Source organism: Podarcis gaigeae (genome assembly GCF_964106915.1).
Source record: "Podarcis gaigeae genome assembly, chromosome: 8".
NCBI classification, from domain to species: Eukaryota; Metazoa; Chordata; class Lepidosauria; order Squamata; family Lacertidae; genus Podarcis; species Podarcis gaigeae.
Window position 1 is genome coordinate 52,102,904 of NC_139684.1, and position 27,952 is coordinate 52,130,855.

At 47.8% G+C, this 27,952-nt stretch overlaps 1 protein-coding gene across 1 annotated transcript; it reads left to right on the forward strand.

The window, feature by feature from the left end:
- Positions 1-1,547: 1,547 nt before the first annotated feature.
- Positions 1,548-27,949, forward strand: ATP6V0D1 (ATPase H+ transporting V0 subunit d1). Its single transcript, XM_083754660.1, has 8 exons — positions 1,548-2,242; positions 14,500-14,671; positions 20,275-20,453; positions 20,794-20,873; positions 23,736-23,813; positions 24,323-24,499; positions 25,375-25,452; positions 26,539-27,949. The coding sequence occupies exons 1-8, from the start codon at positions 2,107-2,109 to the stop codon at positions 26,698-26,700; spliced, it is 1,062 nt and encodes a 353-aa protein (XP_083610786.1). The 5' UTR covers positions 1,548-2,106; the 3' UTR covers positions 26,701-27,949.
- Positions 27,950-27,952: the final 3 nt, after the last annotated feature.

Below are 27,952 nucleotides of genomic sequence, written 5' to 3' on the forward strand. Positions count from 1 at the left end.
CAGTTCTCCAGCATTCTCCTAAAACCCAAAGCTTTAGCCAGCCATTCTTGGCATATTTGGGTACTTGAGATTGGGAAAGGGATGGCTCATTGTGCTGTACAGACCTGGGTTCCCCATCTCAGGGTCTCTGAGTAGGTTACTGTACAGTAGCACTTAGAAACCTATTTTTGTCATGAAGTGTTATATTAATAAATACTACTACTGCTAATAATAATGTATACATATATTATGCCTGGGTGGTAAGGTTTCCAGGGCATGGAGCCCACTCCATGGTGGGATAGAATTTTGTGGCATGGTTATACTTCTGAAGTAGCCTCAGAACATGAACAGGGCACTTTCAGCAGCAGGTGAAATTCAGCAGCTGGGTCTACCAGCGGACACTTTCAATGAAAGGAAGGAAGTGGGGAGGGAGGGAGGAACTAGTCCTATATCAATGGATAAAAACCATCTCAGGAAGGGGCAAAGTTTAGAGCAGTGTTCAACTAACAGTGAGCCAGGAGCCAGCAGTCTGGCCAGCTCCCTTAGCTGTGCCATTGCCTTTTGGTTGGGCCAGTGCCAACCCTTGCAAAGATGGCTGAGAGACAAAGAGGTTTGAGGTGTGTGGGGAGATCTCCCTCCTGATGGGTTTAGGAAGGGCACTCATTGGATGAAGAAACTCTGCAACAAGACTGCCCCAACACCAGGAAGCAGCAGCAGAAATGTGAACTTCAGTAGTTGTATGTATTAACTAATAACAGCTCAAAATTTTAGCATAACAGCTGGAATTTGTAACAGGGGTAAGATTAAGGTACCAGCTTGTCCCCACTGAACTTTGGAGGGAACCACACAGGGTTGGGGAGAATACAGCAGTGACAGATCAGGCATCCCTCTTGACAAGCCTGCAAAACACTGCAACACTTTGACAGATCAGGGGCCACAGAAATAGAAAGGGGGGGGGGAGAGAAAAGAATGAAAGAAACTGGAAGGGTCTTTTTGGAGGGAGGATGGCATACAAGTCTAGTGTGAAAGGAGAATAGAAGAAGAAAGACAGGAGATGGGTGTAAATACTTTAAGAAACGTGGGGGTGGGGAGGGAAACCATTCTCCACCTGGGGATTTTGCGTAAAACGGGGAGGTGGCTAAATTTCCAAAGGGAGTGCCTGGACTTGGGTTGGGGAACGCTGAGCTCTGGGACTTCTCACCACAAAGAAAGCGCAGTTTATTTAGCAATTTCCAAAGATGACTCGGATTATCTCTTGAGGAAACGTCGATGCCAGGCATTGCTAGCTGATAGCAACGAGCTCCGGTTGCTTCTGCGCCTGGCCCGCTATTTTGTGCCTGGGACAGAGGCTGAGTCATATTCCGCGTCCTCAAGTGGGCTGGGGGCATTTGACTGTCCTGGCAGGGAGAGTCCCTTTCCCGCTTTCTCAGCAAACAACCCGCTGATCTGCGGGGCCGCAGAAAAGCCGGACCTGCCCAGGGAGCTCCGAGAGAAGAGGGGCGAACGATGTGGCCGCCAGGGGACAGCCGCGCCATTCTAGGCATCAAGCCATAGACGTGCGCCTTCCTAGAGGAGCCATCCTTGCCTCAGCCTCAGCGGGCCTTTCTCCGCCACTCCGGCCTGCTCTCTAGAAACGGTCCCGCGAGGCTCTCCTCGCGCCGAAGTCGTCGGAAGTGCGGGGTCGACCAGGGGCCGCCAGCCGCAGCCGCGCTTGCGCACTCCTCACGGGCCCCCACTAAGTCATCCTGAAAGTAACGGACCCAAGACAGTCGTGTCCATTAACCTCAGCGGGTCTACTCTGAGGAGAACCATAGCTGACTAACGCCCTGGATACACAAACGAGGGCCTCGAAGCACCGAAATTGCCCCTGCAGCTGCCGAGGTCTTCTGTTGCCCAATGGTAGCGCTCCATTGGTTTCTATGGGCAACCCTCATTTCCAACCCGGGAGGGGGCGCTTAAGAGAGTCTGACAGGAAACAGGAAGCCACCCCGGCGGGCCGTTCTAGGAGTCGTGGAAGCAGCAGAGTTTTCGTCCGGATCACGTGAGAGACGAGACTTTTGCTCCCACTTCCGGCGGCCCCTCAGCCTCCTCCGAGCCCGGCCGGTTCCCTTGTCCGCCGCCGCCGCGATGTTGCTCTCGTGCTTCCCGGAGCTGTACTTCAACGTAGACTGCGGTTACCTGGAAGGCCTGGTGCGAGGCTTCAAGGCCGGCGTCCTCAGCCAGGCCGACTATGTCAACCTCGTCCAGTGCGAGAGCCTCGAAGGTCAGCTGGGGAGGGGGAGGTGTTCCTGAGCATGTGCAGAGGGCGAGGCGCCTAGCGCGACTTTTCTCGGGGATCCGCTCCGGGCCCTTCTTAGCTACCCGCCCACACCACGGGCCACTACCTGCTCCTTGCCCCGCCGCCATTCCTGGTAGGTTTCGGTTGGCCTGGTCGCGCTTCATCCTCAGGCGGCCGCTTCTTCAGTCAGGAGACTGGCCGAGCCTGGAGCAGAAGCGTGGGCGAGCGAGGGCGGGGGCGCGTTGGAGGTGACTTGCTTCAGCTGCAAGTTGTTTTGCTTGATTTCCTTGTGGTGGCGTTGTATGATGAAGTTCTTTGATTCACCAGATTTTAAAAATAGCTCTATCCTTGCTGAGGTTCCTGCCATGAAGGACTTTAAAGGTAAACGCACACACTTGGAGTGGAACCTGGAAGCAGGTGAAGGTGCTGGGGTATTGGTGAAAGAGGTTTGTAACACCCATCTTAATACTGATGATGCGGCAGTCCAATTCCCCAGGTGACTTCATTCAGTCATGTCACCTAATTAAGCAATGTGGGGTAAGGAGAGAAAACCCTCCTGGACCCCAAAGCATAGATGCTATGAAATGACTGCCTAGGTCCAAGTGGAAAGACAGGAAAACAGTGCTGCCAACTCCAAACTTATGTATGGTCACTGCTTTCAAAAGCCACAGAAAACTGCCGGAATGAACAGAGTCATGCTTCCCCTGAAAACACACACAACTTGTGATGCTTTAAAGGCTGACATGTTTATTGCAGCAGAAAGTTTCTGTAGAATTAGAGCCTGATAAGTTCAAAGGTAGCATCAAGCACAGTCACCAGCTTCTGCTCTTGTGAATAGTAACTGCACTTGCATTAAGATTCTGCATCCCCCCTCTTTTTCCCCCACTTAAAGATTTTTGGGCCGCACATCTTTGGATAGCACACTATAGAAATACTGGGGGGGGATCTTTATGATATCAGCACGCACTCTTGTGTTTGTAATGTAACATGTCTGTCTCTGGAATTTGTCATCAGTGAGTGTTTTTGCAAGATAATGAAGAACAAGCTTTGTCAAATTTTTAAATGAAGGGAATTCCCAGATTGCAGGGCAGCTGTCAAGAGCCCTGCAAGTGGGAACTGACACCAAAGTGTGTTTCAGACTATAAGGGCTGGAGCAAGTCTTCTTGGGGCTCTGAGCAAAATCCCAAATTCCTTTATGGGAAGGGAGTCATAGGAAGCCTTGTCACATTTCTACGGCCAAAGGCTTTGGCTCATTCACTTAAATGTTAGCTCCATTGGGTTCATAATTCCTAATGAATTATGAACCCAATTTCTTTCCAAGTAAGTCTGCTTTAGGACTGAAGTTTTTGAAGTAATGGTAATGTAAGCTGGGGAAATAAGTAGCAAAATTCAACATTTTTTCACCTGAGTTGAACATCCTTTTATCATGTTAAATTTCGTGCTGCGTTTTCCAGATTGTCTTGGCAGCTTTTTCAGTTGAGTTTAGAGAATGTTTTGCAGGATGAAACTGTTTCTTAATATTTTTTTATTTTACCATTAATATTATTTTATTTACTGTTCAATTGTGGCTAAAATTTCAAAGTGATTTGCCAAAAATACTAAAATTATCAATAAAAACTATTTAAAAAATCAAAATTAACAGTAAAAGAGGTTAAAACACATCAGCATGTCTGGATAAGCTGGTCTAAAGAAAAATGTTTTTAGCAGGCACAGAAAAGAGTACAGCAAATACACCTTCTTGATATCAGTAGGCAGCAAGTTCCAAATTTTAGGTGCTGCTGCACTAAAAAAAGTGATTTTTTACAAATGTGGAATGGATATTATGTGGCACCTGTAATAGTGTCAATTCCACAATTGACATATTGTCAGTTGGGCATATAAGAGTAAGGTGATCTGGTAGGTAAACTAGTTACAAGGCGTTAAAGCAACTCCCAATTTATGTGGGGGTTAAGTTCCAAGGCACCGTACGTTTAAGTGAAATCATGTACCGTATTTTTCCCTCTATAACACGCAGATTTTTTCTCCTAAAAAGGAAGGGGAAATGTCTGTGCGTGTTATAGAGCGAATGTGTGGTCCCTGGAGCCGAAAAATCAGGCAAATATCAAATCGCCAGGCAAAAATCAAATCGCGGCGCTTCACTGAGAAGGGAAAACTGAAAAGAGGAAGCGGCTGCTTTCCTGCATTCTGCCTCAGGGTCTTACTGCCCACCCTCCTCTGTTTGGTTGCTGTGTTTGCTGAAACGGAACAAAGAGCAGGGAAAGCCCCTCCCCTCCAGGCAAGCTCTGTTGCTGCTGGGGGAGAGGGAGAGAGAGGGGGGAAGGGAGAGAGAGAGGGGGGAAGGAGAGAGAGAGAGGAGGGAGGGAGGGAGAGAGATGGCTGGCTGGCTTGGGTGGGGGAAAACCTTTGCCTTTCTTTTCTCCAACCCATTAAATCCCTCTCCTGCATTCTTAGCCAGCTGCTTCTCTGCACACCCCTCTAATATCCCTTCTTTGTTTTTCCTTCGCTCCCCACTTAAAATGTGGTTACAAAGCATAGATCCACATAGATCCTCAGGATCTTTGCATTGGGTCACCCCAAATTCACCATCAGATCACATAGCATGTCCATGGCTACAGCCTGCCCCCCCAAAATCACGCACCCACTGTTGCCTGGGGCTGCAATGGTGCAAAAACGTGGTTAAAAAGCATGGATCCACAGGGATTCTCAGGATTTTTGCATTGGGTCAGGTGTTATGGTCAGGTGCGTGTTATAGAGCGAAAAATACGGTATATTTCCAACAGCATTGAAAAAGCCTGCAAACACCCATCCTGCCCCTGTTCCGTTCTTCCCCGTTTTGTTATCGTTCAGCGCAGTTGCGCACCTATCAAAAATTCCTAAAATGGTTGCTGCCGGTATCCTAATAGTAACCTCTTGAACTTGGCTCAGTAGCAAATTGGTAACCGGTGTAGATCTCTAAGCTTATCCCACACATAAAGGACTCAACAAATGTAGGCTGCAGGACTAGACACACTTACCTGAGAGTAAGTCTCATTGAACTTGGGAGGGCTTATGCCTGAGTAAACATCCATATGGTCACACCGCCTGGCACATGGAGAATAATATTGACAGGAGTTCCTTCATTTTCTCTTTTGTGAGGGTAATCGGACGACACACTGTGGAGATTGCAAGAGGTGGAGATGTAAAAGAGCCCTGGGCTGCTGAATGAACAAGCTACAATAGACTCAATTCATACCAATTGATTAAAAAAGACCACCTCATTTATTAATAATACTTACTTGCTGCTTTTCCAGCAAAAATTCTCTAAGCAGTTTGAGTAGTAAAATTGGGCAGCTGCAGCATCCCCTGTTCGCTTCCTTGAGTCCTTCATAGCTTGGTAGTGCCTGTCTCTCCTGGCTCTTTGAGCTCTCAGTGGAAGAGGCTGTTCAGGGTGCTGTGTGTGTGTGTGTGTGTGTGTAAAGTCCTCTTGCCACTCTGGATAAGTCCCCCTGCCCTGGAAGTGGGTCATTAAGTATTGGGCCCCAGATGACACAATCTGTTAGTGTCCAAAGGAGGATGAGTTTCATCTCATTTGGGCAATGGTATTGATGTCTCCTTGGCTGTACAGGATGAACTGACAATGCTAGTGATTACATATGTTTTTACTCATTAGTCTAGATTATTACTAATTAAAATACGGTAATTTATATATCTCCTTTCCTTTCCAGAAGAAATACTGAGGCGATTTACAAACTGATAAAAGCCAATGACAAAACAGCAAGAATTTGGTTATAAAACCAGTTATAAAATACAGCTCCTTGTATATATAAACATACACATATATAAACATTCATGGAAACAGAACAAAAAGTCGGGAGATTCAAGTTAGGGAGCTGCTTGTCTAGATGATGTGTCTCAAAGCTTCAGCTCGAAATGTTAAGCAGGGCTCTTCTAATAGCAATCCTGCCTATTTGCTACCAGGCCAATTCAAGATGCTTGAATGGAATGATCCTACAAATCCCTAAAAGGGGTTGCTTGAAGGAGGAAGATCCAATTTCCTGTCTTTTTTCTAGCCATGTCTTTATACAGTGGTACCTCTGGATGTGAACGGGATCCGTTCTGGAGCCTCGCACGCATCCAGAAGCTAACGCAACCCGCGTCTGCGCGTGCACAGGTCCCAATTTGCCGCTTCTGCACATGCGTGTCACGTCATTTTGACCGTCTGCGCATGTGCAAGCGGTGGAACCTGGAAGTAATGCACTCTGTTACTTCCGGGTCGCCGCAGCACGCAACCCAAAAATACTTATCCCGAAGCTACTTCAGCCTGAGGTATGACTGTAATTGGCAGGGGAAGGAGCCCTGTTTAGCCCATTGGCATGGCTTGTTGCACAATGACAGGGCTTCCTCTTTCATGGCCCACCCAACTATGGAACTTCCACCCTTTGTAAGTTAGGGGGTGTTTCCTTTGGTGTTTACTGAAGACACATCACTTCACACAAGCATTTGAGGAGATGTTTATGTATTTGTTTTAGCCATTTTAATTACTCTTATGTTGATTCTTTGTTTTGTTTTGCAGTGCGTTGCTTGAAGGGCAGTCTAGAAATGTAATAAATACACGACACTGAATGACAGTTCTGGCAGTCAGGGGAAGGGTAGGTTGAGACTAGAGGTTTAAAACCATTCCAGAGGTTTCTTCTCTTCCAGTAGTTCTGCACATCTTTGCTTGTGTTCTTAATTTCCCTGCTTGCTGGGATCAGCCTCTTGTAATTCCTCACTACCACCATGAGGTGGTGCCCCAGACCTCTGCCTGGCTTTTCTTTCCTGTCTGACTTTGCAGTGTGTTATAGCAGGCATGGCCAAACTTGGCCCTCCAGCTGTTTTGGGACTACAGTTCCCATCATCCCTGACCACTGGTCCTGTTAGCTAGGGATGATGGGAGTTGTAGTCCCAAAACAGCTGGAGGGCCAAGTTTGGCCATGCCTATGTTATTGGGGGGGGGGGGGGGTTCCCTGCATTTATGGCCCTGTTGGCCGCCATAAGAGCCATTTCTTTGTCAGAAACGTTCCATTTGAATCTGCCTGCCTTTGAGTATATGGTTCCAGTTTGCCAGAACCAAATATATGAAAACTTGTGTGCTGTTAAGCATGTCTGCTGGTTTGCAGAATCTTCATTGTTTTCCAGGAAGCTGTATGAGAGTGTTTGAGAGTCTGCTTATTGAATGCTCTTGCCCTTTCCCATGGCCTGCTATGCTGTTTTGACCTGGATGTTCCTTGGCATTTGTTGGGACAGCCATGCGCCTTATTCTATCTAGTGCGGCATCATGTTCCCACTTGCTGCGTGACTCTTAGAAGCTTGTAAGCAGCAACTCTCCCCTCCTGTTTGGCCCCAGCACCTGACCTTTGGGGGCTATAATGCCTTTGAACATGGTGGTTCCATGCTATTTATTTACCATAGGGTTGTGGGCTTATGTCTGCCTGGAAAACATTTGACCCCTAATATGTGGGGGCTCTGTAGTTATTTAGTGGGATGGAGATGGACTGTGGGATCAGTCTGAAGGACTCAGACTCTGTATGGTCCGCAGCTGCTGTTTACTGCGTTTCTGAGCTGTTCTTCCTCCAAAGGACAAAATGCCCCTACAAACTGCCTGGCCTCCTCCCCTGTGAATTGGATTAAGCTGTAAGACATGAACTAGCCAAAGGCCACCCAGTGAGCCTCATGATTGATTGGAACCTGGATCTCCTAGATGTAATCCAGCACTAGCCTCTGCACCACACCAACACTGAACAGTGGTTCTGGGGCTGAGCCAAGGCAGAAGTGAAGGAGTCGTCAATCTTTGGGGGCCCATTTTGAATGCTGAGAGTATGCCGTGAGCACTAACAGCCACATCTGGTTGGCTCTCTCCCTTCCCCCTCCCACCTCTCCCGGCAAAGAACACACAACTTTGCTTTTCCATGTAATCTGGGTAAAAGTCAGATCCAGTAGAATTAAAATGGATCCTCTTGAATTTGTAGCTTTTCCCCCTTGACCCACCCCCATCAAATTAAAGTTTCTCCAGAGGTGGGGAACATATGGCAGTGGATTATGCTGCCCTCTTGTGCTCCCCAAAGGAAATGCATGCCTTTGCTCATTTGCTTGACCCAGAGCACTCCCCAGTAAGTCTATGGATTCCTCAGGATTGTGCTATGCTCTTTGACTGTATGAGTGTGTGTGAGGCAGATTTGATCTTTGCTCTGTGTTTCATGTTCGCCATAAGGTTTCCCCTGATTCCACTAAATTTGCCCTCTCCTTCATAATTATCTTTACTGCTCCTGGTCTGCTTGGAGTTTCAGTTAAAACACCAGTCACTTGGTTTTGTTACTAACAGCTTCCTCTCGTAACTCAGTGTGCTTATTTGCTGTGTCTTTGTGCTTAAACAGGGAAAAAGAAGTGTTCAGTTTTTCAGTGCCTGAATCCTTGTGGATCCTCATGATTTTTAAAGAGAATGACAACAATACCCTCGAGATTGCAGAATACATCTGGATGCAGAGGGTGACCTATGATTTGATTAAGATTTTGAGTGGATACCTTGTAAACATTGAAGATCTATCAGGATCTGTACATCAGTCATGGTTTTGCACCACAGCAGTAATAGAAAGCACCAGATTCATTAGTCAGTGGAGAGAAATGTTTGTGATTTGATAGTGGAAACCTGTGGAAAAATTATGCAGTTTCAAAAGATCATCTTTTCCAAAGTGTGTACATGCCTGTGTGCAGGCACCTTCTATCTGCCCTCTAACACTCTCCCCTCAATTCTCTCTCCTCACTCACTCATACACCACACGACTCTTCCTCCATTATCTCCCTTGATTTCTGTGGCATCTCACTTTCTCTCTCCCCCCCCCCACCCTCTGTTTTCCTGCCATGAATCTCTCTTTCCCTTTTGCTCTTACCATCTTGTTCCTTCTGCTTTTTGTTCACGTGCTGTGCTGTTCTGAGCCTTGAAAAGCACATAGAGCTGAAGGAGGAAGTGGGAAGGAGAATGAGTCTTCCAACTTCCTCCTTCAGCTCTAAGTGCTTTTCAAGGCTCAGAACAGCATGTGAACCAAAAAAGCAGATACTTTCGCTTCAAGGTATCCGCTGTAGCACCCTTAGTGGCTGGCTTGTTTGACAGCTAGGTATAGGGCGGGACACATTTAAAGGGCCACTTCTGAAAGCGACGGTGTGGCTTTTCGAACATTAGTGTTTGGTTTATGTTTGCTGTGTTTGGGAATGTGTTTAATGCACTTACATACTTGCATTTATTTTATGGAACCTCAGTTTTCTTATTTCACAGTCAGATAGAAATGGATGCTCAACTGCCCAGCTCTTGTGCACTTCCAGTGATTTCTTGTTAAAAAGTGCATGCAGACAGGTACAGAAATACCTGCCTCCATGGCCCAGAAGGAGATTGAGGAATGACTGAAGGGAGGGGCCAGAAAACACAACATAAAATAATTTAGTCATACTTTGGCCACTGAAATGGATGGGAAAACTGAGCTATTCCTATGAAAAGCATAAGACTAAAAGCAGAGTATGTAGATGATCAGCTGTCAGTTGTGCACACCAACAAATCAGGTCTAACCAACAACCCCATGTTGGTTTCTCATTTGTCCCCATGTTTCTCATTTGTTTGGTCAAACTGCAGCTGCTGCCCATATTTGGAGACTTTGCTGTGTCCCTTAAAGGCGCCTCTTCTAGAGAGCAAGCTTGAAGATTGCATCCTTGTCTGTCCTCAGGCTTGGCCCATCATTGCTGGGCCTTTCTGTCCTTGGAACAGCCCAAAATCCATTAACCTTTGAAAAAAGTCAGATTAGCATTGCAGATGAATAGAAGCCATGAAGACAGGCAGCCAAAAGGGGAGGATCTTCTTAAAGAGGGATGGCCAGCCACTCTGTACTCCTTGGGGGAAGGGTTGTCATGCTTGCTGACAGTCTGATTCTGTAATAAAACCAGTGAGGTATAGCAATGTGGGCTTTGTCAGTACGGAATGTGGAATTCCCAGGGCATTTGGCATGCAGAATCCAAACCGATGTCACCTTTGCACATGACTACCATCTCATGCAACTATAAAGCAATTTAACTTCTTTATAAGTAGAAAAGTGGGCAGACTTTTCACCACATCTTTGTAAAATTTGGTAGACCATTGGTAGCCAGATAAAAATTGCTTTTGGGCTGGATCTGGCCTGGGTGCTCTCTCTCCCTGCCCCCTCCCCCAGTAGTGTCCTTCAGGAGGACCTGCTGGACTGGCTGTGGCCTGAAAGGGGGCCTGCCCTTGAGCTGCATCAAGTCCCTGATGTGCCCTGTTGAGAATTGGAGCCACTGCGGGCACTGAGGTTGTCTCCCCATCGGCCCAAGCTCTCAGTAGCCAAAGCAAAGTGCTTGGGGGATTTGTGCCTTTGAGGAAGCTGTGTTGTGTTTGGGTCTTCCTTAGCAGCTGCAGAGGGAGAGGCTTGTGCTCAAAATAGAGTGAGAGCCCTCTCGGCCAGAGCTACTAGATTGGTCACTGGGCAGGATGCTGGATGCTGATCTGGAGATGAGGAAAGGTTGGAAGAATGTGGCATATTTAGCCTGGAGCTTAGAGGGGAGCATGATATAACCATCTTCAAATACCTGAAGGGCTTCCAGGCAGAGGAGGGTAAAGGAGTTTCCTTTGCTGCCCAAAGGAGCAGGATTTGATTGAGTGTGCTGTGAGCACAATCAAAAGAGTCCATTTCAGGGGAACATTAGGCAAAATGGATTGGCAGTAGGAGCTGTCCAACCATGGAACCTATAGAGATTCTTGGTTCTCCTTTGCTTAGAGGTCTTCAGACAGAGAGGCTGGGTGGCCACTCTGTTATCTGCTGCAGGTAGGGAGGGTGTAGTAGCCTCGGTTTCTAGGCCCCTTTTTTCTCAAAGATCTAATATGCCAGTTTGGCTTTTTTTTAAAAAAAATGAAAAACAGGAACTTGAGGAACCTTGAGATTTTACCACAGAAAGGGTGGTTTCCAAGCCTGCAACTTTATTGCCTGAAAAGATGCTGCTGCATCAGTGAGATTTTTCTGTCTTTCTGCAGCCTTGCAAGTGAGCTTTGAAATAACTTGGGTGGAGTGGAATAACCCTTTGGCGTCTTACTAGATCTGTTGTCTGTATTGCTAGATCAGACCTGGCAAAAGAGGGTGCCTTGACCCGTGCCTTAGGTGCTCTGACCTCTTGTATTTAAGTAACGTATCACAGGTATAAGATGGAGGCTGCTGTCCAGCTGCTGGTGTGAGAGGCAGTAGTCGCTCCAAACCAGCCTTTGATTTGGTTGGTCTTGCATGTGATTGGCCCCCATTTTGCGCCTCACTCAGAGAGCTTGGATGCAATCTCTCTCCTTCCCCCTTTGCTTGGTTCTTGCTGTAAAAGTTGAGCTGTGATTATGCAACTTGCTGTTTCCCTGGAGGCATCGAGAGCCTTGAAGTTCTTTAGATTCCAAGAAACTCGGAGCAATTTGGGCGGGTGTTTTCCATCTGGTTCCATTCAGTCTCTCCTTCTCCCCCCCACCCCTTCTGTGCCCCTTTACTGCCCGAGGGAAGGTCTGTTAAGTGAACTCTCAGAAAAAGGAAAGGAAGGAGAATCCTTTGTTCTGGGGCCACAAGTGGCTCTTTAAAGAGCATGTTTAAACTTGTGGCTTTCATGGCTGGTGAGGCTGGCACCCTGTAGGGATGCATAAAGGAATTATGTGGAGCCCAAAAGGTACAGACTTGGGTAGAGCATGACCAGATCATTCTGCATGCTGGAGTCTTTGTCAGAACAGCTGGGATGGGGGGTAGTCAGTGTAAGAGAGCTGCAAGCATAGCGTGAAGCTGGAAGGGTGGTCTTGGGAAGCAAGGCTGAAATAACTGGATGTATTTAGCATGCACTGAGTGCTGTCTCATGCCAGGTTAGATCACTGGTCCATCTCGCTTTCTTGTTGTGTACACTGGCTGGCAGCAAAGGCTTTCCACAGTTTCAGATGGAAGCCTTACCTAGCCCATTCTGGAGATGCTGCCAGGGATTGAACCTGAGACCTTTGGGGACCATGGCGCTAGAGTCCTTACCTAAAGAAGCCTGATTATCAGAGCCTGAACCATGAAGCCTTTCCTTGGCAGATAAGAGGTGCCTTTCCAGGGCAGGTAGTTGTATGCCAGTGGGCCACATCTGTGACTGGTAGTGGTCCTGCTCTTCGCCTATGCCCTGGTGGGGGAAAGCTTCACCTGTTTTCCTCAAAACTTGTCTTGAGTGAAAGAGAAAATATGTCTGTGCATGTGGATTTGACACAGGGTTGAACTATTTCTTGCCACCTTCCTCTTCCCACTACAGCAGCATGTCAACCTGGGCCTCATGTCGCTCCATTCCTGACTGGTCCACTAAGTCCCTCTGCACCTTGACTGAAATTGCTGATCTTCCAACAAAAACATGTAACTTGTTGCTAAGATCAGACTCCATATCTGAAGACTGGAAAATGGCTAATATGACAACAATTTTTGGAGAGATCCACGTGGCATTCTGGAAATTACTAGGCCAGTTAGCTTAATGTTTCTTCCGGAAGACTGGTGGAAAGTGTTATTAAATATACAATGAGGAAGCGTATAGAAGAATAAGCCTTTGCTGAAGCAGAACCAGCATGGCTTCTGCAAGGGTGAGCCCTGCCTCATTAACACATTTGAATTATTTTGAGAGTGCCAATAAGCATATAGATTAAGATGACCCAGTCAAAATAGTATGCATAGACTTTCAAAGTCTCATGAATCAAGTCTCATGAGAAAGCTTAGCGGTCACGAAGTGAGAAGTGAGGTTCTTTTGCGAATCAGAAACCAGCTAAGAAGCAGGAAGCAGAGAGCAGGAATAAATGAACAGTTCTTCCAGTGGAGGAATGAACTGATTGTGACTGACCAGGAACAAGAGCTTGGGATCATAGTGGATAGCCCAGTGTGAGGCAGCTGTGAAAATGGCAAATTCCATGCCAAGGATCATTAGGAAAGGAATAAAAATTAAAACTGCTTTTATATCACCATTATACAAATTTATAGTGTGGCTGCACTTTGAATACTGTGCACTGTTCTGGTCACTTCACCTCAAAAAGAAGTTGTGGAATTGGAAAAGATTCAGAAAAGGGCAACCAGAATGATCATGGGGGTGGAGCAACTTTCATATGAGGAAAGGTCACAGCTGTTAGGACTTTTTAGTTTAAAATGCAAGTAAAAAGTCACATGCTTGAAGTTTATAAAATGATGCATGGCCTGGAGAAAGTGGATAGAAAAAGGTTTTTCTCCCTCTCGCTGACACTAGAATTTATATATCACTTAATCACTAGCGTTTCTAAGCAGTGGAGTAAAAGAGAGAATGAAACAATAAAAATCCATAATAAAACTGATCCGTATACCTCAAAATGACTGCTTGGTTGACCTTTATTTGAAAGGTTGTTTGGCAAAGGTATTTCTGGTGTTTTGTACTGATGACTCACCATATGAGCAGGTCATCTCTCATCTGGTCCACTTATGGTCTCATAACCACCAGCTGGTAAATAGTCAGTGTCTTCTGGGAAATGGACAAATTGATTACTTTCTACCTTCTCAGGTACTTAAAATAATAATTTCTTTTACGATGTACTAACTAGCTGAAGTTGAATGCACTGGTTACTTTGACTGGCTTCTTTGAAAGGCTTGCATCAGGGTGCTTGAGTATTTGCACAGTTCTTTCCCAGGCAGTTGGGTGCGGTGGAATAGCATTGGGAGGCCAGTCAGGCTTCCTGGTGGCAGAATGGAATGAATGGGTCAGCTGGCCCAGTGAAGAAGGGATCAGAGAAGCCTGTTTCTTCTCTATTGCCTAAGCCTCTCCTAGGCCCAAAATGCTGCTTAGCAAGTTTACAGCCTCGACTGCCACTCCCAGCCCCAGCCCGCTGTTCCTTACAGAGACTTCCAAGCTTGTTGCTGTTATCACATGTCTTTGGCAAAGCCACAGCACTGGCCACGGCATAAAATACAAGGCTTGCTATATGGTAACAATGGGGCATGTGGTGTCCTTCGTTTTATTTCTAGGGCAAAATCTGGCCTTGTACCTTTTCACGTTCCTGGGTCTGTGCTTGGCAGGCTCAGCAGATTAGACAAGTAGAACCACCTCATTCTACCCAGCAGGTGTTGCTGCGGCACCTTTCTAGAAAAACCTCTGCCCTCACCATTGGCCTTGCTTGGTCTGTTCTCTGTAGTGCTTCAGTCAGTCATGACACTTGCCTTCATTTCTCCCCCCAGATTTGAAGCTTCATCTCCAGAGCACAGACTATGGGAGTTTCCTTGCAAACGAAGCCTCTCCCCTCACTGTATCTGTCATTGATGACAAGCTGAAGGAGAAGATGGTGGTGGAGTTCCGCCACATGAGAAATCACGCCTATGAACCTTTGGCCAGCTTCCTGGACTTCATCACGTAAGAGCCAGCAGTGGGCACGTTCAATGGGGCAAAGTGTTGGTTCCCTTGAGAAGCTGTAGTGTCTGTCCCTACATCTGTGTGACTTCTGTGGTCTCTCCTGCCAAGCAATCTGACCTGACCAACTTGGCTTAAAAAATGTTTTATGAGCAGTGATCCCGGACAGTGTAGTCCATTCTCTGGGAGCTGAGGCTAGATTATTGCTGTGTACTCTAACTGGGGCTGCCTTTGAAGATAGCTCAACAGGTCCAGAACACAGCAACCAGATTAATGATTGGAGTTCTATTTGCAATTCACATCACCCCTCATTTAAAACAGCTGCATTGGTTGCTAGTTTATTCCTGGTCCAATTCAGAGTGCCCATGAGAGTATTTAAAGCCCTAAGCAACTAAGGCCCCTAATACCTGAAGGGCTGTCTTTTTCCCTCGTAGCCAATGAAGTTAATCCGAGGTGCAGTTATGGCTAATTGAAACTCTTGGTTGCTATGATTGGGAGGGGATGCCTTCTGATAATTCTCCTGATAGTTCTGGTGCCCTTGGAAGTTCAAGGAGTGGTGACCTCAATAGAGACCTTCTCTGTTTCAGTCCTTAAGCTGTGGAATTCCCCCCCCAAGTGTGTGGCACCTTCATTGCTTACCTTTCCTCATATGCTGAAGAAACACCTCCTTACCCTGGCCTTTGACACCTGACCTGTTTCTTAGCATCTGCCATATTATTCTGATAGTTAACTGATTTTATTACCATATTTTTGTATTGTTGTAACAGCCCCCGGACTTCATGGTGAAGGTCAGGTTAATAATAATAATAATAATAATGCAGCAACCCTTTAGCTTCACTTTAGATTTTGGTTTCCACATTAAAGTAGGGAAGCTACTTCAAGGTGGAAGAGGGTCTTTCACAGCTGGTTTTCCTTCTGAGGGACTGACTGGATCATTGCTTTCTACTTGCCGTTCTGTGAGCCTGGTTAGCATATGTTATTAATATCTCAAACCTTGTTGGGTTTCTTAATGAACCATGATCCAAAAGATATGTTTTGACCAATGACAGATGCCTGTGGAGAGAGGGAAAGGGGCCTATAGTGCATCCTCCATAGATGGAGGAGAAAGAAGCTCTTTCATCACCTAGGTGGCTTTGCGGAGGCAGCTTAGCTGCTGAAATATTGAAAAGGGTATTGAAGCACACCAAGAGCCACATGTAGCAGGATCAAAAGAGCCAGCGGGCAAGTGGCCCTGGTGGCTTTGTTTTCTAAGGAATCCAGTTCACCTGGGCAAACGCCCACAAAGAGCTTGCTGAATTGGCCAAAGGCTCTTCAGGGTAGGCAGAGAGAAAGAAGAAGATGGCTGGGCGAAATATACAACTTGGGCAGGGAAAGGGATAGAGAATTTGAGGGAACTTGCCTTTCTTCTGCTCCTCCCTGGATCTTGATTTTGGGAAATTCTTGTTCTGAGCTACTTGCGAACTGTGGTCTGTGGCCTACCAGTGAGGTTCACTTGCCGTTGGAGGTTTATGGAATTAAAAGTAGAATACAGCAAAGTGCAACATAAGAAGCAATAAAAATACAATTAAAAACCAGGCAGGGCAGAAGAATCATTGCATAGTTTGCCAAGACCCACAGCAATTTTCAAGTGGTCCATGGTGGGGAAACATTTGGGAGCCACTGCTTTAAAAAGTTTTACAGGTGGATAGTTCAGTGATACAGGTGGATAGTTCATGTGAGAAGATCCAGTGTCTGCTCTTAAGGCTAGACCAAAAAAAATCCTTAAACCTGAGCCTGGTCTCAGCATCTCTGAAGAAAACTGGAGCTCATCTCTGCGGAAGCTTGGAAACATTGCCTGTTCTGTCTAGAAGTCTGGTCCTGATGCTCTTGCTCCTGCCTTGGGCGTGGCAAAGAAGCGGAGATCCTTTCCTGGGCCTCTTGGTGTGAGTGACTGTGCACTCTGGCTTCAGAACATGGTCTGCTTGTTGGCTTCCGCTGCAGGATTTGGCTGAGTGCTCTGACTCTTGAGTGCTTCTGGTGCAGTCTTGATCCATCCAGTTTTTTAATTACCAGCGGGGATTATAAGAGCTTGCTCCTAGGAGATGGTGCCTTGTTTGGAATTCTTTTTTATGGTGGCTTTGCCTTGAAAGACCTAGTAAAACAAATGTCACTCAGATAAAAGTTTTTTTATGGCTTCCTGAGGAGATGGAGAACATGCAAGCCTCCCATGCTGAAGTCGTCCCCCCCCCCCCCCGTCTCTGTTGATCTTGACTAGAGAGAGGCCTGTGTGCCTCTGCCAAAGACCTTGGTCTGTCCTCTGGGTGGGGCTCTTTGGCCCAGCAGGGCATGTCATTTCAGGCGGTCAAACTTAATTTCTTCAGTGAAAAACATGCTTTGCAGCTTGAGGAATTCCAATCTGCTATTTTTCTGATTGGACAACATTTAGCCTGGTAAGTCTACTTTTGATGAAGAAGCACATTAACTGCTTTTGGAAAACCAAAGTCTTTTAATTTTACCTTCAGGTAATGCTAAATATTAACAAATGTTAATGATAACATTAATATGTAATATAACTGCAAGTACTTGGCAATCATTTTTTGATGATTTCTGTTCAATTGTATACACATTCTGCTTCCCAAACAAAACTAAATTATATTAATTTAGCCAAAATATATTTTGAACTCCCAAGTCATGTTACAACTTTTTAGCACCACTCACTTTTAGAATTTGAAAGTTGAAAAAGTCAACACACCCTATAAAATGGTCCAAGTTTACAGCATTGAGCAGCAGAGCATCTCCTGCACCGCTGTACCAGGCGACATCTAAGCCAGCGGTGTGGCATCTCTGTGCCTGCAACAAAGGCTGCTGTGCGATACTGCCACCTCCTCCTCCCCTTTGGCAGTGGCAGGGCAGTTTTCTGCAGGCAGCAGTACTAGGAGTATAGGAGTGGAGGCTTTTTAAAGCATTGTAGCAGCAGCACCCCTTTTGGGCACACGGTGCTCTGCCTGCCCCTCTTTGCTGCAGCAGACATTTCCAACCATGAGGACTTCACTGCTTAGAAATAAAAAGCAAGGGGAAAACATTCTCATGGAGCCTAATAGATGGAGGGAAGATTCTGCCCTTCTGCTCCTCCGTCTCTCTTAAATAGGGGATCAGGGACTGTGTTTGGACTGCACCACTTCAGCTTGCAAGGGGGGTTCATTTTACTGAATTTCCATGCAAGGAATTCATTTTGCATAGGGAAGGACCATATCTATGAACAAGAGCGCTGAAGCTGGATCAGGCCAAAGGGTGGCTATCTAATTCAGCCTCCTGCTCTCACAGTGGCCAGAAGCCCCAAGGGAAAGCCTGCAAGTAGGATGCGAGTGCATCAGCAACATTTGGCTAGTAACCATTCACAAAGGATGAGGCTCACCCAATTTTAAAGCTGTCCACGTTGGTGGCAAACACACCATATATTGTGGGAAAAGATGCACATCCTGTGGCTGGGTTGGTAGTCAAAGGGCTCCTGCCTCCAAGAGTAACCTGCAAGCTGCTCCATGTTTTGCTCATGGTGCAAAGCTAGTCAGAGCCTCTCTGTGGGGCTTTCTGTGTTGGCTGTGGCTGAGCCTTGCCATGGTCTCTTACCAGTGGAAGCACTGCTGGCTCCTGCCACCTGGGCAGCTGGCCATGTTGCACAACACTGTGCAAAAGGGAACACCTCCCTGCAACTATTGGTTCTTCTCCTCAATGCAAACTGGCTGCCGGCCACCTCCCAGCACTCCCAAGCTCCTGGCAGTTTTGCTGAAAGGGTTGTTTGAGGCATGTTGCAAGGAAGGAGAAGGAATTAAGTGTACCTGCAGGATGGAAACCACTTCCTGAATCTGGCAAGGGTGTTTTGACTTGTGGACTGGGACGATTTCCCAGCTTCCCTCTTATCATCCCTTGTTCTCAGTGATCCAAGGGGAAGGAGCAGCTGCCTCAGTTTGCTTTCCTTGCTGCCTTTGATTGTTCTGCTTTGGTCAGCTGACTCCACGCCATCGTTCAGCAGCAGGCCTGCTTCGTTTGTGCTGGAGGCATTTGTAAGGCGATGGGCTATGTGGCTGCAGTGGCCCTGCTTTGAGAAACACTTTGATGTTCCTGTTTGGGCGTGTTCTGCTCTGTGTGCTGTAGGCAGGCCTCGCTGAGCTTTATTAGTGCCAGACCCGAGGGCCACTTAAATCTACTTGAAGGGCTTCAGGCTTGTGTCCTAATGAATTGCGGCCTCTTTGTCTGATTTGCGTTTGCCAGAAGTACACCACAAACCAAGCATGAGCTAGCAGAGCAACACAACAGGAAGAAAGTGACAAAGGCTATTTACTACAAAAAAAACTGTAAACAGATAAAAACATCAGCAGGATTATTGTAATGACCTGCAGTTTTACAAGGTACAGTGGTACCTTAAGTTACAAATGCCTCAGGTTACAAAGGCTTCAGGTTATAAACTCCGCTAACCTTGAAGAGTTACCTCAAGTTGAGAACTTTGCCCCAGGATGAGAACAGAAATCGTGTGCTGGCGGCGCAGCAGCAGCAAGAGGCCCCATTAGCGAAAGCACGCCTCTAGTTAAGAACAGTTTCAGGTTAAGACTGGACCTCTGGAACGAATTAAGTTCGTAACTAGAGGTACCACTGTATATATTTAAAGTAGATGAATAAATGAACAAATTAAGTTAATTTGGATATGCAGAAAATATTAAAAATAAATTTAAGGAACCACAGAAAGAGGGGGAAGGAAGTCAAGTTTTGAAATGTTAAAATGACTGTATAATTATTGAAAGGTATAAAACTGAAAATCATTATATATATATATATACACACACACACACACACACACACACACACACACACACACACACACAGAGCCTAGGAGTCCTAGAACCACTCTCCTCCGTTCTCCTTCAGCCATACACCCCCCCCCCCACTAACCTGGACCACTTTCCCTCTTGGGTGCTGCCTTTTTAGAAGGAGAGCAACAAACTCGTGACGGGTGACAAAGATGGAGAGGAACTTGTAGGAATACCTATGAGGAAGAAAGGCTGGCAGATTCGTGTATGTTTAGTCCAGAGAAGACGTGGCACAACAGCCACCTTCAAATATTTTAGATAGATGCCATATGGAGGATGGAGTAGGTTTGATGTCTGTTGCTGCAGCAGCTGGGGCCAAACGGAACAGTGGCATGAAAGAGAATTTTGGCTAAAGAGCTGTTTGGGCGGGGGGAGAGGCTGCCTGGGACAGAAGGGCATGGGCTCCGTTTCCTTAGAGGCTTTTTAGCAGAGCCTGGATGGCCACCAGTGAAGTGTTCTGATGAAGTAGATGGCCTCTGAGGTTCCTTTCCAACTCTGATAATAGGATTTGCAATACCTGATTTCATTATTGGACCAATAGTGTATGTGAAATCACTTGTAAACTGCTCTTGAATTTGCAGATGAAAAGGAATTAAACAGGTGCAGGCAGCCCCCTTTTGCAATACCCGTGTCTTCAGTCTGCCGTTTTGCCCCCCACCCCACCTCTAGCCATGAAGCCTCAGTGAAGTCTACTTCAGTGAAGGCAAAGAGTTCATATTCCCCACTTGGCTGGTCATAGCAGTTGTCTTTTTTACTTCCTTTCAGGTACAGCTACATGATTGACAACGTAATCCTCCTGATCACTGGGACACTGCATCAACGCTCCATTGCTGAGCTGGTGCCCAAATGCCACCCCCTGGGGAGTTTTGAGCAGATGGAGGCAGTGAACATTGCCCAAACCCCTGCTGAACTGTACAATGCCATTTTGGTCGACACACCCCTAGGTGAGGAAGAGTTTGCGGTTTCAGGGGCTTAAAGGGAGACCCAAAATTATTGGGGGTTCTTGACATGAAGGGTTCCTGTAGTGGTGTTTTAACACACAATATGAGCCATTGTCTACAGTTTGGAAATCCTTCTGGGCTCTTTGACTGACTGACTTGAAAGCTCAATGTGAAAATCACTGACTCCTTACCTTTGAGGGCCAGTGGAAGATGAGGAGGATCTCCTCCTGATTTGCCTTGACCACACAGAACTTGAAACTCTGCTGGCCAGGGAGTCTGGGTTGGGAGGTGGCTCTCCTTCCCTGGCCTTTCAGCTGGGCTCACCCTTCTCCCTTCCTTACAGCTGCCTTTTTCCAAGACTGCATATCTGAGCAAGACCTTGATGAAATGAACATTGAAATTATCCGGAACACACTTTATAAGGTAAGCACTCAAAGAGAGTGAAGTCAGTTGCTACTTTCCTCAAATAAGAACCTTGTAAATTGATGCTGATTGTCTGAGGCCATTAAATGCATTTTTGGAGTTTTCTTGCTTCAGATGCTTTCCATGCATGCAATTGAATATTGCTGTTTGGTTTTAATTCTATTATGTCTAAGGTTATTGATAATTATATTCAGGGGATGACGACTTTGGTTTTAATTCTATGTGTTTTTGCCATGAGATTTTCAGATGAAGGGCAAATTATGAGCATGGTAATTAATAAATAAATGCCAGGCCGATTGGCTGTTGCTGCTGAGCCAAGAGCCACTTGCAGCTGCCCTTGCTGACAGAAAGGTCTGTTTGTCCCACCCAAGGCCCCTCCCTCTCAGTGCTTCCTTCTGCCTAGCAGGACTTGGTGGGGGTCTCCAAGCCCCCAGGTTAATGAGTCACTGAGCTTTGGTGCATGCCAAGCTGTTTCTGAATTAGTGATTATCCTTCCTGTAGGATTTTAGTACAGCACTGTCACTGCCCTGACACAATCACTAACACGGTTGGCTGGAGCCAGGTGGGGTGGAGGGGAATGGTTGGCACCTAACCTCAGGGCGTGTCCCTGCTGGGCTGTGAGCAGCCTGCCTGCCACAGCTCTTCCGGCTGGCACCGGCTGGTTTGAGGTGGATCAGTCTGCTCCGCAGTCAGAAGGTTTGTTCTTGGTGTGTAAATGTTTGGGGGGGGTGCAGTGATGCTGCTGTGGTTGCGTGACTATCGCTCCATCTCACATGCCTGGCAACAGAGGGTGCCTGGATTGCAGCTGCCCTCCTAGATCCCACTGGTCCTAACTAGCTACAGGTAGATCCATGTCTGCAGGGGGAGAGCCAAGGATTACATGAGACACCCAGAGTGTTAAAGGGCAGGTGAGGAAAAGGATGTTTGCAGAGAGCTGCTATCCAAGCAAGCAAAGAGGCTGTGTTGACTGCTGGGCTCCTGCTTGGGACCGTACACACAGCAGAGAGTCCTGACTGTCATGCATTGACACAAGGATGGGTAGTGAATCCCCCCAAGAGGCTGTCTGAGGTTTGCATTGCCAGCGCAGCCAGGGGTGTTGGGAGCTGGATTCTAGCAATGTCTGGGCACCTGTCACTCACACACAAAGGTTCCCTGTCTCTACACCAAGAGACACGGAGTGGAATTTGGATGCTGGTCAGCCCCCCCTGGAATCCTGTGTCCAATTCAGGGCACCTCAGTTTTAGAAGGACATGACTGACTTTTATTCATATTTCTACTCTGTCCTTCACCATGCTAAATACACAACAAATTAAAACAACATATAATGCAAAGCTTCAGTTAAACAGCTGTTGGAAATAATACCTCTAAAAATGGTGGAACATTCCCTTCTTAATCCTCCACCCTCAAAGAAGGACCTCCTGGGCAACACAAGGCACTTCATATAAATAAATCATAGAACCATGGAATTGCAGAGTTGGAAGGGACCACAAGGGTCATCTAGTTCAACCCTCTGCAGTGCAGGAATGTTTTGTCCATAATCCTGAGGTTGAGTCTTGTGCTCTACCAACTGGACTGGTTCATGGAAGATGTACAGTGATGCAACCAAGCACACCTCACAGGAGACAGATTCTGAGTCTCTTCTGAAGAGGGTGGTGTGGATTCAGTGGGGGGTGGTGGTCTGGGAGAGTCCTGTGAGGGTTAGTTGAAAGAGCTGCTGAGCATGTTGATCCTGGAGAAATGAAGGTTGCAGGGAGACACAAGGAAGGGAGTCTCCAAAGGGCTCTGAAGTCTGTGAGAAAGTGGAGCAGGCTTCTTTCTTTCTCTTGCTCTACAGCAGGGTGGGGTGGCTAAACCCCAGTCTGAGGCCTGATCCAGCCCTGCCCATGGCCAATTTTCCTACCCCCCCCCCCACAGCCCACAATTTGACAGCAGTAGGAAAAAGAAAAAATAGACACACAGTGCTTCAGTGGGGGATGATGTGCCCTATTTTTTTGTTTTTGTTTTGCTTGCAGGGAGTCATCAGATTGACAAGTAAAGAGAGGGTGATAACTCCCCCTTCTCAGCTGATACAGTGTGTGTGTGTGTGTGTGTAAGTAAATGAGGGTGTTGGGTGGCCATGCCCACCCTGGCACATGCAGACTCCAAAAGGTAGCCAGAGGGTGAATGTGGTCCTCTTGTTCACCTCTCTTGCTCTAAATGGCAGGCCTAGAACTAACAGGTGGCAACAGCAAAGAGGTGGATTTCCTTGAAATGTGTTGAGTCACTTGCTGCTGTTTGACTGTGGTGCAGGAGGTAGAGGACTCTCTTCCATTGGTGAAGCACTGCGTCTGTTCCATACCCATAAACAACTCCTCCTCCAATGATAGAAGGGAGCCTCAAATAGGGCCGTTTCCTGCTTGCTGCATCAAATGGATTTGTGCAAAGGAGTGGCACTTAATTCCTCAGTTTCTCCCTGTGCCATGCAGTGTTGTCAAGTCCAACACAGATGTGGCGGCTGTTTTGGTCCAGTAGCCTCCTACATGTCCAGTAAAGGGAGCAAGTAAGGGAGGCACTGGGGTAACTTACTTTAGGCAGCTGCTGCTGAGGCTTCTCCATTTTGTCTCTGCACTGGATGGACTCTTGGGTTGGGTGGAAGATGCTCTGGATTCCTGTCCCTACAGCATTTCTCCTTCAAAAACACTGATGAAACAGCAGGGGTAGGGCAGAGGCCAAGGAGCTGCCCCTCTCCTTGGTTGCACCTTCACCATTTGGTACCTCCTGTGTGCAGAGCAGCCCTTGTTCCTCCTTGTTGATGTGACTGTGTTCTTCTTGGGCTCTGACAGGCTCACTGACTCTTCTTGTGTCGCTTTGGTTCCCCCCCAGGCTTACCTTGAGTCCTTCTACAAGTTCTGCAAAATCCTGGGCGGCACAACAGCTGATGCCATGTGCCCCATCTTGGAGGTAGGAGCCAGCTGGCAGCCCCCTTGCCTGCTTTTGTGTGGGGCCAGCCAGCAGAGAAACTCCTGCATTGCCTGTCTCTCTACCTTCTGCCACAGCCCAGCCAAGAATTCCCTCTTCAAAAGGCTGTTCTGTCCCTTTTGGGAGGGGTCTGCCAAAGTTGCAACTGAAACCTTTTCTGGAAGCTATCAGGGCTCTTAATTTGGCCACAGCAGGGATATATTTGAGTTGAACACTTCCTCCTTTCACCATCCCTTGCTTCTTTACTTAATATATATGGCTGCCCCCCCCCATTTAAGGATACATTAGAAACTTTTAAAGAAGCTGGTCAGATCCCACTCTTAGTCCCTTGTTTCCTGCAGACAAAAAGTTGGTAGGAGGGGATGCAGCCTTGCTGGGAGCCCTGGAGGTCTTGCTGGCCTCTGCCGCCCGCTTTTGGGGGGGCCAGTGCTGGTGCTGGGCTCCTGCTGCCCTTTCTAACACTGCTAACCTGCCCGTCTCTTTCCTTGCAGTTTGAAGCTGACCGAAGAGCCTTCATCATCACCATCAACTCCTTTGGCACAGAGCTGTCCAAGGAGGACCGTGCAAAGCTCTTCCCCCACTGTGGAAAGCTCTATCCAGAGGGCCTGGCTCAGCTGGCCAGGGCAGATGACTACGAGCAAGTCAAGGCAGTGGCTGACTACTACCCTGTAAGCTTCCTGCCTCTGAGCTGGGCCCGGGGCAGGGGGGAGGAGGACAATGTACAGTGTAGTATTTGGGGGTGGGCAGGCATGTTTTGTTTCTGGGGCGATCACGTGGTTGTTCAGTCCTCACCCATAGGCAAAGGGTACCTAGCTGTCAGCAGCAGACTGTGGCTTCAGTGATCAGGCTATCAACGCGGAATGTTTTGGAGCTTTGGAAATGGGGATAAATCTCCCTCCTTGTGTCACTCTCCACATTTTTGTCACACTCCTCCTTCCTTGTATCCCATAAGAGGGTAGACCAGAGCAGCTTATATAGCATGACCTTCCCAGGGGCTGCTCTCTGCCAGGGGTGGTGAGTCTGAAAAGTCCACTTTCTTTTGTCATTAGTACTGCACTTTCCTAGCTTTCAAGCTGCAGTATCGTGTCTCTCCCCCCGCTCCCAGCAAGCCTAATGCTTTAACCTTCACTACTGATGGAGGAGCAACACCTCCCCCCATCAAAGCTCCATATTTGTGTCAACTTCTAATGAACTTGACCTTCAAAACTTGCTAATTTTTCAAATGCTTTTCAGTGTAAACACCCCCCCCCCAGCCCTGGTGTGTTCCTTCCTCCCTCCCTCTCTATCCCTCCTCCTCTCTTTAGCTGCAGGGCTCTTCTTTCCCTTTTCCTGCAGCCACTTCATGCATGGCGGTGTTGCTGCCTTGCTACTTCTTGTGCTTTTTAAAGTCACACACCCCACCCCAGGATCCACCCTCCCTTCAGCTTTCTTCTCTGGCCCCAGTAGGGAGCAGTGATGGCATTCTGCGCTTGTTTCATTTCATGCTTGTCAAAAGGCTGATCCCTTGCTTGACTCGTCCTGTAACAGCTTTTCTCCCCCACAGGAATATAAGCTGCTGTTTGAAGGAGCTGGTAGCAACCCAGGGGACAAGACTCTTGAGGACCGATTCTTTGAGCATGAGGTGAGCAGGCTTCCCTTGCTTATCAGGTGCCTTGATTGCACTACAAGCTTGACTAGCCCCGTGAACATGGTGGGCAGGGCGTTTGGAGACTCTCTGCCCTGATGATTCACTTCCCCAGCGTGAGGTCAGCAAAGAGTCTCTCTTGAAAGCTTCCCCAACACATCCACTGTTGCATTTATTTCTGCCTTGTATGCATTTGTCCCAAGCCAGCCAGCTACTTTGCAGCTGCTAGCGCTGTCCTTGGCAGCCAAGAGGAAGCTAACAGCAGGGAGCACCTCTCCCCCCACCCCAACTGAGTCAGAGTGTGGAAGGAAGCAGCCGCTACCAATACCAACCAGGGCTAGGCCACTCTGAGATTGCTGGGCCTGGTCCCTGCCTTAACTGAATGCCACAGGTCTGGTGGGTAAGGCACCGTTATGCCAAGGAGGCATTTATTCTGTCTTGACTTGCTGAGATCAGACAAGCATGAATGGCTGTGGGGCTGACAAGGAGCACAGAAGCCTGAGCACTCTGTGCAGGAGCCACAGCCCTCTGGCTTTGCTGCTGACCTCCTCTGGCCCTCATCCACTGAGAGCTTTTGAGGTCAAAACCAGCCCTTGAAATTGTGCCTGGGAACCAGCATAGCTGGCAAAGATGATGCATCTCTCAGTCCCAGGATCATAATTTTGCTGCCCTACTTTCACCAGCTGCAGTTTCCCAAGTGTCCTTCAAAGCAGCCCCAAGCACTGAGGGTTGTACTAACCTGGGCAAGGCATGAACCAGCATGCAGCACAGATGACAGTGGCCAAGCACTCGTATGTCTAGGAGAGGCTTCTGTTAGCCCATCAGACTAAGCTGGTGTGAATGTGTCCAGGGGGGTTCTGTACTGTGTATTCTTCTCACCAGCTAATTTCCCCTTGCGGAGACACAGAGCAGGTTCCTGGGGCTAGCTTGGATTCTGTCTGTGGGCCCCTTTCTCCACACGCAAGCCAGAGGGGAGAGTGGTGTGACTTTCCTCCTAGCTGGCTGGGTGTTGCTGTGAAATGCTTCCATGGAAAGAGCGGCTGGCAGGACTGTGTTTGCTCAACTGGTATCTGCTCTCAATAGGTGAAGCTGAACAAGCTGGCTTTCCTGAACCAGTTCCACTTCGGTGTCTTCTATGCTTTTGTGAAGCTGAAGGAGCAAGAGTGCCGCAACATCGTCTGGATTGCGGAGTGCATCGCCCAGCGCCACCGGGCAAAGATAGACAATTACATCCCCATCTTCTAAACCCTTCTCTCCTGCCCGGCCAAGTCCATAGGTTCCTCGCCTCCCTTCCCCCAAGTTCCAGACCTGGATGTAGCTTTCTGAGGGACCACCGGGAGGAGCCTTTGGGGTCTTGCTGGGCCATGGGGGGGGGGCCCTGCCTCCTTGCTCATTAACGTGTCACTGTATGTGCTTTGTGTAGATCAGACTAGATAATTCAGTATTACTAGAAGTTTACTGTCCTCCAAAGGAGGGATTCTGGGTGTTTCTGAGGGTCAGCAGGAACGCTGTGCCCTCATGCAACACTTTGGTCGGCCAGCACAATGTCATGCGAGCAGTGAAGAGATGTGTTTGTGTTGTGTCGACTGTGAGCATCTGCTTGTCTTTGCACAACTTGAGGCTTCGTTGTACTGCATCCTTCAGCCGATTCTACTCTCCTGGCTCTTCTCTCTGAAAGTTTGGGAAGTCCAGCTCTGCAAAGGGCACAGGGCTGGGGGAGTCCTTGGAGCTCTGCCATTGCAGCAGCTCTTCATAGGAAGCCACAACCACTCAGTGGGTTTAAGGCATGTTTGTGGAACTTCCGCTTCCGAGACAGTCCCCTGGATTTGGCACAGCCTCTTTCCCTGTGGTGCTGGCTTTGGAGCATCCTGCCCACTTACTAGGCAAAGCAGCGATATCTGTGGCTGCACATGCCTCTCTGCGAGTGGCAGAGCAGTTTGCTTGGCCAGCCAGTTCCCTGGAGGTGTTTTGCAAGCAAGGCTCCTCCCCACCCACACTTGGAAGAATGACCAGGACTCCTAAAGAGCAGCAATCACTTGGCATCATCAGGGAGCTCCCCTACCCCAGGTTCTGTGGTGGGTCTTCCCCTGGCCCTCTTCAGGGTATGGGGCTTTTGCTGTGAGTTGCACTGGTCTCAGGTCCCAGCCCTTTCACTGCAGAAAAGCTGTCCTTCCTTCACCCAGCCTGCCAGCCCCCGGCCCTTCCCATGCAGCCAGCAGGCTCCAGCCTCTTTGCTTGCAAGCACTTTGGGAAGGTGTTCCTGGGCTGTGCCTCTTTTCATAGGGGGGCTGTCTCTCAGTTCCTTTGTATGTGCAAAGTAAGTGGCTGCTGGGTGGGGAGGCTTTTCTCTGGCTGGTGTGGATGGAAAGAGGCTGTTTCAATTCTCCTTCCAAATGAGTCACCTTGGCTCCATGGTATATGACCCCTCAAGAGTTTCGCTTGCTGTTCATTACCTTTCTGTTAAACTGTGACAATAAATTATTTCCCCAAATGATTG